Here is a 12,893-nt window from a genome sequence, read left to right on the forward strand (position 1 = left end):
GGGCTCTCTGCCTGTCTGTATGCAGGGGCCCTCCCTGCCTTTCCCAGGGGTCTGATTTCATCTGCTGAAGTAGGCCTGGGGGGAGGGGAGTAAGGCTGCAGAGAGGCAGCAGCTCTGGGGCCAGAGACCCCAGCTCACACTAACCCCCTCTCCTCTGTACCCTCTTGCTGGTAGCTGACATTAACCCATGCCCGGTGGCTCCTCTGTCCCCTGGTGATCCTCAGGCTGGTGGGCAGCGGTACTCGGGAAGCCTCCTGGCTGGGGTCCGCATCCCCACCACCACCTCTGGCCTCTTCCCCTCCTGCAGGAAGGCCCTCTCCGCTCCTCATGCAGGTCCTGAAGGGACAAGCACCCTGGCCTACACTCAGGGCATCTCGCACTCCCCACCAGCCTTCCCTCTCTGAGTCTATAGGTTACCTCCCGTGTCCCCTCCTACCCCACCCCACTCCAGCTCTCCTGTGCTGCTCAGCTGTGCCCCTTCAATAGTGGGGAGCTGCCCTCCCAGTTCTGACTCTCACAGTCTAGTCCCTTCCTGCGGGAGCCTTTGGCCTTGCAGGGCCCCCACCTCCCTGGGCTGCCCAGTGCCCAGGTGTGAGTGAGTCTCTTTCTCCTGGCTCCTGTCCCTTTAATGTCCCCCTGCCCTTGATGAGGGTCCAGAAAACATGTCCCCACCCTCCTTGTCCCTGCCTAGTGCAGAGGGAGGCGCTCCTGTGCCCACAGCCTCCTCTGGAGCCCACTCTGCCTTCTGCTCTGGGCCCAGGCCTCACCTGGCCGCCAGCAGGTGGTCAGGGCTGCGGGCACACCCACACACCCGCTGCCAGCTCGGCTCCTTCTCGCTTCCTGCTCTGGCTATTCCAGGCCTCAGGCCATGTGAGGGGAGATGTGGGACCTCTGGAACACCCCCTCAGCATGACAGCTGCTGAAATTTGGCCTTGGGGCTCTCTCCGGGGACCCCGAGGGGCAGGAACCCTGAGAGCAGACAGGACGGAAGGGCCCCAGAGGAGGCGGCACCACCCAGGAGTACCGGCCCGGGCCCAACGGCCAGCGTCCGAGGGAAGCTTTAATGGTGGCGTCACCAGATGAACATGGGCTTGCCATCATCGTGGGCCAGCTGGCTGAGGCAGGAGAGCAGCAGCAGCGCATCAGTGAGCATGCTGGGGTGCACAGTCTCCACCAGCACGCGCTGCAGGAAGTCCACTGTATAGGAGCCACCCTCGGACGCGGCCAGCTCCGGCCGCTCCCGCAGGATGCCGTAAGCATTCACCAGCTGCTCCGTCAGCGCCGGGTGCACCCGCCCGTTGTAGCCCAAGCTCTGCAGCCGGTTCATGATGCTCACGTAGCGCTGTGTGAGCGTCTGGCACAGCTCCTCATCCAGCTTGTGGTCACTGGGGTTCAGGGAGGCCTGAGGGGACAGCAATGGTCAGGGACCCTTGGCTCCACCCTGGCCCAAGAGCAGGCAAACACATGGGGGCAAAGGAGGCTGTGGGGTGTGGTTCCGCCAGGATCACGGTCGGAGGGCGGGACCTGCAGGGAGGTCTCCTGGAGGCCCTGGCCGAGGCGCCTCTAGGGATCCAGGGTGGGGGAACCCTGTGGGCTGAGCCTGAGCTCAGAGCTTCCAGCAGCCCCATCACCAGCTCCATCCACCACCTGGAATTGGACTGAGCTGGGGCCACAAGCAGCAGAGGACGGAGGGCGTGGCTGCTGGTGATGAGACACCAGGGGACCTCCCCAAACCCCCAGGGTTGCCTGACTGGGAAAACGCCACCCAGGGTCTTTCCCAGGCCTCCTCCTGGGTCCGGCCTTCCTACTTCTCAGGCTGTTCTCTAGGCCCCCTGTCCCAACACCCCATCCTTAGCATCTTGTGCCCACACCCTGCGGGGGTCCCTTCCAGCCCTCACCATGTGCTGACAACCCCGGGCCCAGAGCCAAGGCCCTGAGTCCCAGCACTGCTGTCACTCGGGCGCCGGCTCCGGTGTCTGGGCCTGAGGTCGGTCTTTACCTACTTTGTCCCTGCCGGGCTGGGCCTGCACCCCGCCTCCCAATCCCTCCCTCCACTGCCTTCTGGTGCCCTCAGCTTGAAGTTCTGCTGAAGCAATCTCGAGGTCTTAATTTTTGAACAAGGAGTGCTGTGTTTTCCTGTGCACTTGGTCCTGCAAATTCTGTACCTGTCGCTGGTACCGCTGCCCCCAGGCCCATGAAACAGTGGGTTGGCAGTGCACGGAATTGGCACTAACTGGGTGTTGCCCAGTTAGAGCCCCCGTGTGGTTCCCGCTGCTCCAGCTCCAGGGCCAGGGCTGACCCTCAAGGCCCCCATCTGGCCCTGCTCACCCTCTGCCCGCAGTTCCCTAGACGCCACCTCCTAGGGTCGCCCAGTCCGCTCAAGCATCGCCTTCTCCAGTTAGTTCCCTGTCTGCCCCTACCTGGGTGGTCGTGTGAGCGGAGCACCAGGCTCATGTTAGGGTTCAGCCAAAGCAGCCTCTGACTTCTGGCAGGGGCAACCCTGAGCCACTTTGCAACACTGGGACAGGCCTGTCTTCCTGACCTGGGTTCCATCTGGCTCCATCTGCTGGAGGCCAGCAAGGTGGAGGCTGGAGTGCTGGAGTATTGGCGGAACTATTGACTTTCTTAAACACTGAAAAATTGCCTTACAGACATTCTGCCTCCTCTTCTTGCCTCTTCTCTGGGGAGTTGCATTTAGGGCTGTGACTATTGCCCAGTATAAGTAGAAACAATCCGGCAGGGCGAAGAGTGGTGGGGAAGGGGAGGACTTGCACAGCCCAGGCACTGAAAGACCGAGCTTATTTCCATTTAAATGGGCAGTTTCAAACAACTCAAACCCTCTTTCCACGGTTTGATGTCTAATCTACATGGGCAACTAGACTTTACCTTACAATTTAATGTAATCTTTGCCAACTAGATATCAGACGCAGCATTTTAGAGACATAAATATTGTGCTTCTCTGTGTCATGTGCCCATTTTTGAATAGCCGCCGTGCCTGCACGCATGACACAGCAGGAGTGGTGGCTGTGGTCCAGGACAGGTCAGTTCAGTTCAGTTCAGTCACTCAGTTGAGTCCCATTCTTTGCGACCCCATGGACTGCAGCACACCAGGCTTCCTGTCCATCACCATCTCCCAGAGCTTGCTCAAACTCATGTCCATTGAGTCAGGGATGCCATCCAACCATCTCATCCCCTGTTGTCCCCTTCTGCCTTCAATCTTTCCCACCATCAAGGTCTTTTTCAGTGAGTTGGTTCTTTGAGTCAGGTGGCCAAAGTACTGGAGTTTCAGCTTCAGCATCAGTCCTTCCAGTTAGTATTCAGGATTGATTTCCTTTAGGATTGACTGGTTTGACCTCCTTGCTCTCCAAGGGACTCTCATGAGTCTTCTCCAACACCACAGTTCAAAAGCATCAATTCTATGGCACTCAGCCTTCTTTATGGTCCAACTCTCACATCCATACATGACTACTGCAAAAACCATAGCTTTGATTATTCACAAATTTGTCAGCAAAGTAACGTCTCTGCTTTTTAATATGCTGTCTAGATTGGTCATAGCTTTTCTTCCAAGGAGCAAGCATCTTTTAATTTCATGGCTCCAGTCACCATCTTCCATGACTTTGGAGCCCAAGAAAATAAAGTCTGTCACTATTTCCATTGTTTCCCCATCTATTTGCCATGAAGTGATGGGACCAGATGCCATGATCTGTGTTTTTTGAGTGTTGATTTTTAAGCCAGCTTTGAGCAAGCTCTGGAAGTTGCTGATGGACAGGGAAGCCTGGCATGCTGCACTCCATGGGGGTCCCAAAGAGTTGGACACAACTGAGCGAGTGAACTGAAGGCAGCTTTTCCACTCTCCTGTTTCACTTTCATCAGGAAACTCTTTAGTTCCTCTTTGATTTCTGCCACAAGGGTGGTGTCACCTGCATATCTGAGATTTATTGATATTTCTCCCAGCAATCTTGATTCCAGCTTGTGCTTCATCCAGCCCGGCATTTTGCATGATGTACTCTGCACATAAGTTAAATAAGCAGGGTGACAATATATAGCCTTGATGTACTCCTTTCCCAATTTGGAACCAGTCCATTGTTCCATGTCCAGTTCTAACTGTTGCTTCTTGACCTGCATACAGATTTCTCAGGAGGCAGGTAAGGTAGACTGGTATTCTCATCTGTTTAACAATTTTCCACAGTTTGTTGTGATGCACACAGTCAAAGGCTTTAGCCTAGTCAATGAAGCAGAAGTAGATGTTTTTCTGGAATTCTCTTGCTTTTCCTATGATCCAGTGGATGTTGGCAATTTGATCTCTGGTTCCTCTGCCTTTTCTAAATCCAGCTTGAACATCTGAAAGTTCTTGGTTCATGAGCTGTTGAAGCTGGCTTGGAGAATTTTAGCACTATTTTGCTAGCGTGTGAGATGAGTGCAATTGTGTGGTAGTTTGAGCATTCTTTGGCATTGCCTTTCTTTGGGATTGGAATGAAAACTGACCTGTTCCAGTCCAGTGGCCACTGCTGAGTTTTCCAAATTTGCTGGTGTATTGAGTGCAGCACTTCCACAGCATCATCTCTGAGTATTTAAAATAGCTCAGCTGGAATTATGTCACCTCCACAAGCTTTGTTCATGGTGATGCTTCCTAAGGCCCACTTGACTTTGGACCACAGAATGTATGGGTCCAGGTGAGTGATCACACCATTGTAGTTATCTGAGTCATGAAGATCTTTTTTGTACAGTTCTTCTGTGTATTCTTGCCACCTGTTCTTAATATCTTCTGCTTCTGTTAAGTCCATACTGTTTCTGTTCTTTATTGAGCCCATCTTTACATGAAATGTTCCCTTGGTATCTCTAATTTTCTTGAAGAGATCTCATCTTTTCCATTCTATTTTCCTATATTTCTTTGTATTGATCACAAGGATTTCTCATCTTTCCTTGCTATTCTCTCAAACTCTGCATTCAGATGGGTATGTTTTTCCTTTTCTCCTTTGCCTCTTGCTTCTTTTCTCAGCTATTTGTAAGGCCTCCTCAGAACCATTTTACCTTTTTGCATTTCTTTTTCTTGGGAATGGTCTTGGTCACTGCCTCCTGTACAGTGTTACGAACCTCCGTCCATTGTTGTTCAGGCACTCTGTCTATCAGATCGAATCCCTTGAATCTATTTGTCACTTTTACTATATAATCGTAAGGGATTTGATTTAGGTCATACCTGAATTGCCTAATGGTTTTCCCTACTTCAATTTAAGTCTGAATTTTAGCTCCCAAGACAGGTCAAGGGTCGTCAAACCGGATGTTAGCAACGTGGGCTTGCTGACACCAGCAACACAAGGATACCAATAGGGCAAAGATGGGAAACGTCCCCAGCTCAACCTGTAAACCAATGAAAACCCAAACATTTGAACTGGATTTTTCTTAGAACTTGACAGACCCTGAAATTCTTATTGAAGAGTGAAGGGCCAAGAGGAGCTACTACAGTCTGGAAGAAGGATGCCCAGGCTACCTCTGCAGCTGGATTAGGACATCGGCTTGTGGCAGGGCTGGAAGGGAGGACCGGAGCCCACACACGTGGACTGGAAGAGGGGACTGAGGCGGGGCTGGCAGCTCCAGTCTTAAACAAGACTTGAAAAGCACAGATAAAGGAAAAGGCAGATAATTCTGGCCAGGGTAAAATTAAAAACCTAAACGGACACCTTAACAAATGGAGAAGGCAAATGCAACCCGCGGAACTGATGAGCCCATTGTAACCGAACGTCATTTCTGCCCACTCAGACTCAGGCTGACAGCCCCGCCAAGGAGAGAGGAAGGGGCACAGAGGGCTCAGTCCCCGCGGATGAACGCTGAGAGGCAGAGGCTGCCACCCTCGCGCCCCCTACTCCTGTGCGCTCACCGCCGCCCCCACCCGCGGGGCGTCAGTCGCGAAGGGCGTGCCTTCGCTCATTTTGGGGAGCAGGGCCGCAGGGTGTCCGGCCCACGCCCCCCCACCCCCAGGCTACCATTCGTCAGCGCCTAGTACACGGTGGCGGCAAGAAGCGCCCAGACTCGTTTGGGAAGCACTGTCCTCCATGTCCCTTGGGGGTAGTGGGCTTAGTGGAGGGCAGGCTGGGAATGGACTGGAATTAGCCCAGCCTCAATGGCCACCAGGCTGCCAGCTACTCAGAGGCTCTGAAAACCGGCCTCCACTGTGTCCACCTGTGACCCTTGAGGACTCAGACCCCTCGGGGAAGAAGGCTGAGGCCTCAGCTCTGCCAGCCTGGGGAAGGGCCCTTGGGAGCAGAGCTCGGAGGTCCAGAGGCCACGGCAGTGAGAAGGCTGGGAGCGCACATCTGACCCTGTGGGGGCCCTCGCTGCTCTGCTCTTTGGGAAGGCCTCCCATGGGGCTGGGACACAGGCCCCTGCGGCCGGACACCCTGGACACCTGCTGGCCACTGGACTGAGCACTGAGCTTCCTGCATCCCTGGGTGCCCTCAGATTCTGCTGTGCTCTGCCTGGCTGGCCCCCAGAAGCCCGTCGAGAGCCAGCAAGCTCCCCACCCTTGCAGTGGCGGGCAGGCCCTCCGGTGGCCAGTGGGGATGGGCAGGACACACCTGGATGATCTTCTCTGGAATGTTGGAGACTGTGAAGCCATAGAGCCTCACACGCTCGGGGAAGATGCTGGACAGGATCCTGCGGTCCAGCTGGAAGGCGATCTCCCCCACCAGCCTCTCCCAGGCTAGCTGCTTTGATTCTGGGGACAACAGGGGTGGACAGAGTGATCAGTGGCTGTGGCCAGCAGCCCAAGGGGTGCCTGGGAGGTCTCCATGGGCAGCAGAGGGGACCCCAGCCTCGCGCTGACCTCGAGAGCTGTCGGGGAACTTGCTGCTCTTGCGGTGGGCTAGCTTCCGCTCCAACTCCAGGATGCTTTTCCGAGACTGCTCTGGGCCGCGTGGACCACGGGCGTCGGTGACTGAAGCCGGGGAGGACGAGGTTCGCGGTGGGGAGCGGGGGTTGCGTGGAGGGGAGTGAGGGGTGGGCGAGGGCCGGGATGGGGAGTGGTGCGTTCGAGCAGAGGGGTGCGGTGTGCTTGAGGGGGTGTAGCTGGTGGTCACTGTGGGGGTGGGGGTAGGGGCAGAGGTGAGGATGGCCATGTTGGAGGCAGTCGAGACAGGGACAGAGGCAGGGATCACTTGTCCCTGGGGGCCGCCAGGCTGTGTCTGAGCATCTGAGGTGCCATAGGAGAAGGCTATCACGGGGCCTGGAGTGCCCAGGGCACCAACAGGGGTGGAGGTCTGGATAGGTGCACCCACAAATGTCATGCTGAGGGGCTCCGGCTCGTGGGTTGGCTGGGGGTGCTCAGTGGGGAGTGAAACTAGTGATGTGCGGGAGGGGCAGAAAGGAAAGGAGGCAGATTAGAGCGAGGCAGGACCAAGGACTGGCCTGGCAGGGCCCACCCCCCATCCCTGCATCTGTTACCTTTGGAGGTGGCAGAAGGTCCCCTGTCAGCCGAGGGGTGGGGTCCCGGGGGATATCCTCGGAGCGGCTCTGCCAGCCTCACCCGTGGGGCCTCCGACAGCACCAGATTGTTCATGGGGTTGGCCAGAACGTTCTGAGAGACACCTAGAGGGGCGGCCGTGGAGGTGAGCAGGGGGCTGTTCAGGGAGAGGACCCCCGAGCCTGTCATAGGGGGCATCAGGGGGCCGTTCTGAGACACAGCTAGGGGGCCCACCAGGGGGCTTCCTGGAGTCAGGGGGCCGGTGGAGGGCAGGCCCAGGGAACTGGTTGGTGTGCCCCCTGGGGGCACTGCCATGGGGCCCGCCAGGGGGTTGCTGGGCATCAGGGAGCCGGTGGAGGGCAGGCCTAGGGAGCTGGTTGGTGTGCCCACTTGGGGCACTACCAGGGGGCTGGCCAGGTGGCTGCTCAGGAGGCTGGTGAGTGGGCTGCTCTGGGAGGTGGGCCCTGGGCCAGGCAGCAGCGTGTTGAGAGGGCCTGCCAGGGGGCTCACGATGGGGCCTGCCACGGGGCTGGGCTGCGGGCTGTTTAGCACGTCGGCCAGGGGTGCCAGAGCCACAATCCCCACTTCTTCCAGGATGGGTTCGTTTGCTGCTGCCGGGGACGGGGGCAGGAAGACACCTGGGGGACACAGAGAAAGCACTGAGACGCCAGGCTCTCTCCCACTGTGGCAGGGCCTGGACCACGAGGCCCATCTGCTTCCGATGAGCTGACCAACTCTCTGAGCCTCCCCTCTAGGCGGATCCCACGCGAGGATCTGGCTCCTCGTCTCTATCCTCTGAGGGCACCTGCTTCCTCCCAGGATCACCTCCCTAAACGCCTGCCCCCGCCGCCAGGACCTTCCACGCTACCTGCCCCTCAGACAAGCCGCTGCCCTGAGCTGCTGACCCCTCACTGAAGAGGGGATGGTTTGAACACACAGGTGGCCAAGTTGACCCCTCTGTGCCCTGGTGGGGAGAGGTGGGCCCAGGCCTCCTGACCACTGTCCTCCTAAGGACAGCTGAAGCTCACAACATGAGGGACCGTCAGGGGGCCGGAACTGGAAGCGGCTGGAGCCCAGGGTGTGCCTGGCCCCTGCCTACCCACAGGGGATGCGGCTGCAGGAGGGCCTGCTGTGCCCACCCCCGCATGCGGCCTGGGGGCCTGTTTGCCCCTGGTTCCTGAGGAAACTGCTCCGGAATGACCAAGTGACCCCTGTTGGAAGGAGAAGTCCCCTAGGGAGGGCGTGGGAAAGGCATCTGTGAGTGTGCAGTTTGATGGAAGCTTCCATGTTATAAAAATAAAAGCAGAACATGCTTATGACAAGGAAAGAATGGAAACACAGACAAGTCAAAAAGCGATGAACACCACTGGTCGACCTGTCGCCCTGCAGTGCGTCGTATTGCAAAGCCCTGTGTGTGTGGCCTTGAAGACGTCTCCAGGTGGTTATGCGGGTCAGGGGCTGGCAGACCCCTCAGTGAGGAGCTGTCTACAGACCTCCAGCCTTCCTGGCCACTCTTGCTGCAGCTTCTCAGCTCTGTCATCGTGGCTGTTTTCAAGTTTTCAAGGACAACGTGGAAACAAATGGACGTGGATGTGTGGCAGCAAAAATTCACAAATGCTAGTATTTGAATTTCATGGGCTTCTTCCATGTTGTGAAATAGTCCTCTCCTTTGATTTTTCTCTCAGCCATTTAAAAAAAGGTGAAGCCAGCTGTTCCTGGCTCCCAGGCCACGCACACGTGTACACTGACTCTATGTCCCTATGTCCTTATGTGCCCCGTCTCTGGGAGATGCTCCCTCCAGCTGTGTCATTCTTGGAAAACAGTGCTTATTTGGCCACGGTGGTTTCCATCTTGTGTACATGCCATTATTTATCGAGCCGATTTCAGTTGGGGGATTCTATTGATTCCAGTTTTCCCAGGAACAAAAATACTACTATATAAATCTTTGTTATTCCCCCACCCTCTGAAAACAGACATTTTACAGTTTTTCAATGCACACTGCCGAGCCCCTCTGCTTTAAGACCCCTTAGAACATCTGATGTTCCCTTCGAAGTCCTGGGGGTGGTACATTGGTGCTACACTACCAGGACATCCAGCCAAACATTTTAAGTTTTGTTATTTTTTCCAAACAAATAAATTAAAATTTCAGAATCAGTCTTTGATGATTTCTTGTTTTGACTTTTTGGGATTTTTGCTTTAGGATTGAGGAGACAGTAACGCTTAAGGGAAGAGCCCATGGGGAGGAAGTGTGTGAGGGACTGGGCAGTGGTGGGTCAGAGGTGGTAGGGCATGGACATCCGAGCTGAGTGTCCGTCCTCCTCGGCCCGTCTCCTCTTCCAGGAGCCTGGGGTCTGGATGACTTAGGCAGCATCTCCAGGACTCGGGAGAGAAGACAATCTCTGCACAGTCGGTCCTCATGGTCTCTGAGACCATCTCACTGATGCCCCCACCACGCCCTTGCCTCTGTCTTTGCCTTGGCTGGTCCCATTGCAATCCGCCTGCAATGCGGGAGACCTGGGTTTGATTCCTGGGTTGGGAAGATCCTCTGGAGAAGGAAATGTCTACCTAATCCAGTATTCTGGCCTGGAGAATGCCATGGACTGTATAGTCCATGGGGTCGCAAAGAGTTGGACGTGACTGAGTGACTCACTCGATCATTTCCACCTGGACTGCTCTTCCTGTGTGCCTGGTTGGCCCTGCACTGCCACTCATCCTTCACGTGAGACCTTCTCAGGGAGGTCTTCCATCCGGAATTGCCAGGTTCCTTCAGGCCACCTGCTCCTTCCCCTCTCCTCGATGACTTCCTTCTTGGCACTTATCCCGCTCTAAGACACTCTGCAACAACTTACTGGTTTGCCCTGGCTCCCTCGATTAGCATGGAAGCTCCATGCAGGCAGGGCTTCGTCTGTGTGCTGCTGTTGCCCTGTGCCTGGAGCAGTGCTTGGGCCACAGGAAGTGTTCAATAAACATGAAGAATATGATTATATATGAGCACAGATGAAACCTGAGACTTAAAAAAGGGTCAGTCTAGAAAGTGAGAGGGTGGAAAAATATAGTCCATACAAATGGGAAGCTAAAGAAAGCTGGACTAGCAACCCTCATATCAGAAAAAATAGACCTTAAAATAAAGAATATTACAAGAGATAAGGAAGGACACTACCTAATGATCAAGGTATCAATTCAAGAGGAAGACATAACAATTGTAAATATCTATGCACCCAACATAGGAGCACCTCAATACATAAGACAAACACTAACAGACATAAAAGGAGAAACTGACAGGAACACAAGAATAGTAGGAGACTTTAACACCCCACTCTCACCAATGGACAGATCATCAAAACAGAAAATTAATAAGGAAACACAAGTCTTGAATGATACATTAGATGCAGTGGATCTCATTGATATCTTCAGGACATTGAATCCAAATGCGGAAGAATATACCTTCTTCTCAAGTGCACATGGAACATTCTCTGGGATAGACCACATCTTGGGTCACAAATCCAACCTCAGTAAATTTAAGAAAATTGAAATCATATTAAGCACCTTCCCCAACCACAAGGCTTATGAGACTAGATATCAATTACAAGAAAAAAACTGTAAGAAGCACAAATACATGGAGATTAAACAACACATTCTAAATAACCAACAGGTTACTGAAGAAATCAAAAGGGAAATCAAAAAATTTCTAGAAACAAATGACAATGAAAACACAACAACTCAAAACTTATGGGATTGAGTTACTGTCAATTTCTCCTTTTATGTCTGTTAGTATTTGTCTTATGTATTGAGGTGCTCCTTATGTATTGAACTGCAGCAAAAGCAGTTCTAAGAGGGAAGTTTATAGCAATACAATTCTACCTCAAGAAACAAGAAAAACATCGAATACACAACCTAACTTTACACCTAAAACAACTGGAAAAAGAAGAAGAACAACAAAAAACCCCAAATTAGTAGAAGGACAGACATCATAAAGATATGAGCAGAAATAAATGAAAAAGAAATGAAGGAAACAATAGTAAAGATAAAGCTAAAAGCTGGTTCTTTGAGAAGATAAACAAATTGACAAACCTTTAGCCAGATTCATCAAGAAAAAAAGAGAGAAGAATAAAATCAACAAAATGAAAAATGAAAAAGGAGAGGTTACAAAAGACAATGCAGAAATACAAAGGATTATAAGAGGCTATTATGAACAACTGTATGGCAATAAAATGGATAACATGGAAGAAATGGACAGATTCTTAGAAAAGTTCAATCTTTCAAGACTGAACCAGGAAGAAATAGAAATTATGAACAACCCAATTACAAGCACTGAAATTGAAGCTGTGATAAAAAAAAAAATCTCCCCCAAAACAAAAGCCCAGGACCAGATGGCTTCACAGGAGAATTTTGTCAAACATTTAGAGAAGAGCTAATGCCTATCCTTCTAAAACTGTTTCCAAAAATTGCAGAGGAAGGAACACTTCCAAACTCATTCTACGAGGCCACCATCACCCTGATACCAAAACCAGACAAAGACAACACAAAAAAGAAAACTACAGGCCAATATCACTGATGAACATAGATGCAAAAATCCTCAACAAACTTCTGGCAAACAGCATTCAGCAACACATCAAAAAGCTCATACACCATGATCAAGTTGGGTTTATTCCAGGAATGCAAGGATTCTTCAATATACACAAATCAATCAATGTGATAGATCATATTAACAAATTGAAAGATAAAATGCATATGATAATCTCAATAGATGCAAAAGAAGCCTTTGACAAAATTCAGCACCCATTTGTGATTAAAACTCTTCAAAAAATGAGCATAGGAAGAATTTACTTCAACATAGTAAAGGCTGTATATGATAAGCCTACAGCAAACATTATTCTCAATGGTGAAAAACTGAGAGCATTCCCCCTAAGATCAGGAACAAGACAAGAGTGTCCACTTTCACCACTATTATTCAACATAGCTTTGGAAGTCCTAGCTACAGCAGTCAGAGAAGAAAAAGAAATAAAAGGAATCCAGATAGGAAAAGAAGAAATAAAGCTCTTTGTTTGCAGATGACATGATACTGTACAGAGAAAACCCTAAAGATAGTACCAGAAAATTACTAGAGCTAATCAGTGAATTTTGCAAAGTTGCAGGATACAAAATCAATTCACAGAAATCACTTGCATTTCTATATACTAACAATGAAAAATCAGAAAGAGAAATTAAGGAATCAATCTCATTTACCATTGCAACAAAAAGAATTAAATTTCTAGGAATAAACTTACCTAAGGAGAAGGCAATGGCACCCCACTCCAGTATTCTTGCCTGGAAATCCCATGGACAGTGGAGCCTAGTAGGCTGCAGTCCATGCAGTCGCACAGAGTCGAACACGACTGAAGCGACTTAGCAGCAGCAAGGAGACAAAAGAACTGTACATAGAAAATTATAAGACACT

At 52.0% G+C, this 12,893-nt stretch overlaps 1 protein-coding gene across 2 annotated transcripts in view; it reads right to left on the reverse strand.

Moving 5' to 3' along the window:
* Window positions 1–1,021: 1,021 nt before the first annotated feature.
* Window positions 1,022–12,893, reverse strand: part of SPATC1 (spermatogenesis and centriole associated 1) — a 28,852-nt gene continuing 16,980 nt past the window's right edge. The window contains exons 2-5 of one of the 2 annotated variants that reach the window (XM_025001949.2): window positions 7,438–8,094; window positions 6,821–6,931; window positions 6,573–6,712; window positions 1,022–1,402 (exon numbers count right to left, since the gene is read on the reverse strand). In XM_025001949.2, coding sequence (XP_024857717.1) covers window positions 1,073–1,402; window positions 6,573–6,712; window positions 6,821–6,931; window positions 7,438–8,094 — 1,238 coding nt within the window. In that variant the 3' untranslated portion in view covers window positions 1,022–1,072. Of the gene's footprint in view, window positions 1,403–6,572; window positions 6,713–6,820; window positions 7,334–7,437; window positions 8,095–12,893 lie in introns of both variants that reach the window. The other variant, XM_025001948.2, reaches the window with a different exon arrangement.

This window comes from Bos taurus, chromosome 14 (assembly GCF_002263795.3).
Source record: "Bos taurus isolate L1 Dominette 01449 registration number 42190680 breed Hereford chromosome 14, ARS-UCD2.0, whole genome shotgun sequence".
Taxonomy (NCBI): domain Eukaryota; kingdom Metazoa; phylum Chordata; class Mammalia; order Artiodactyla; family Bovidae; genus Bos; species Bos taurus.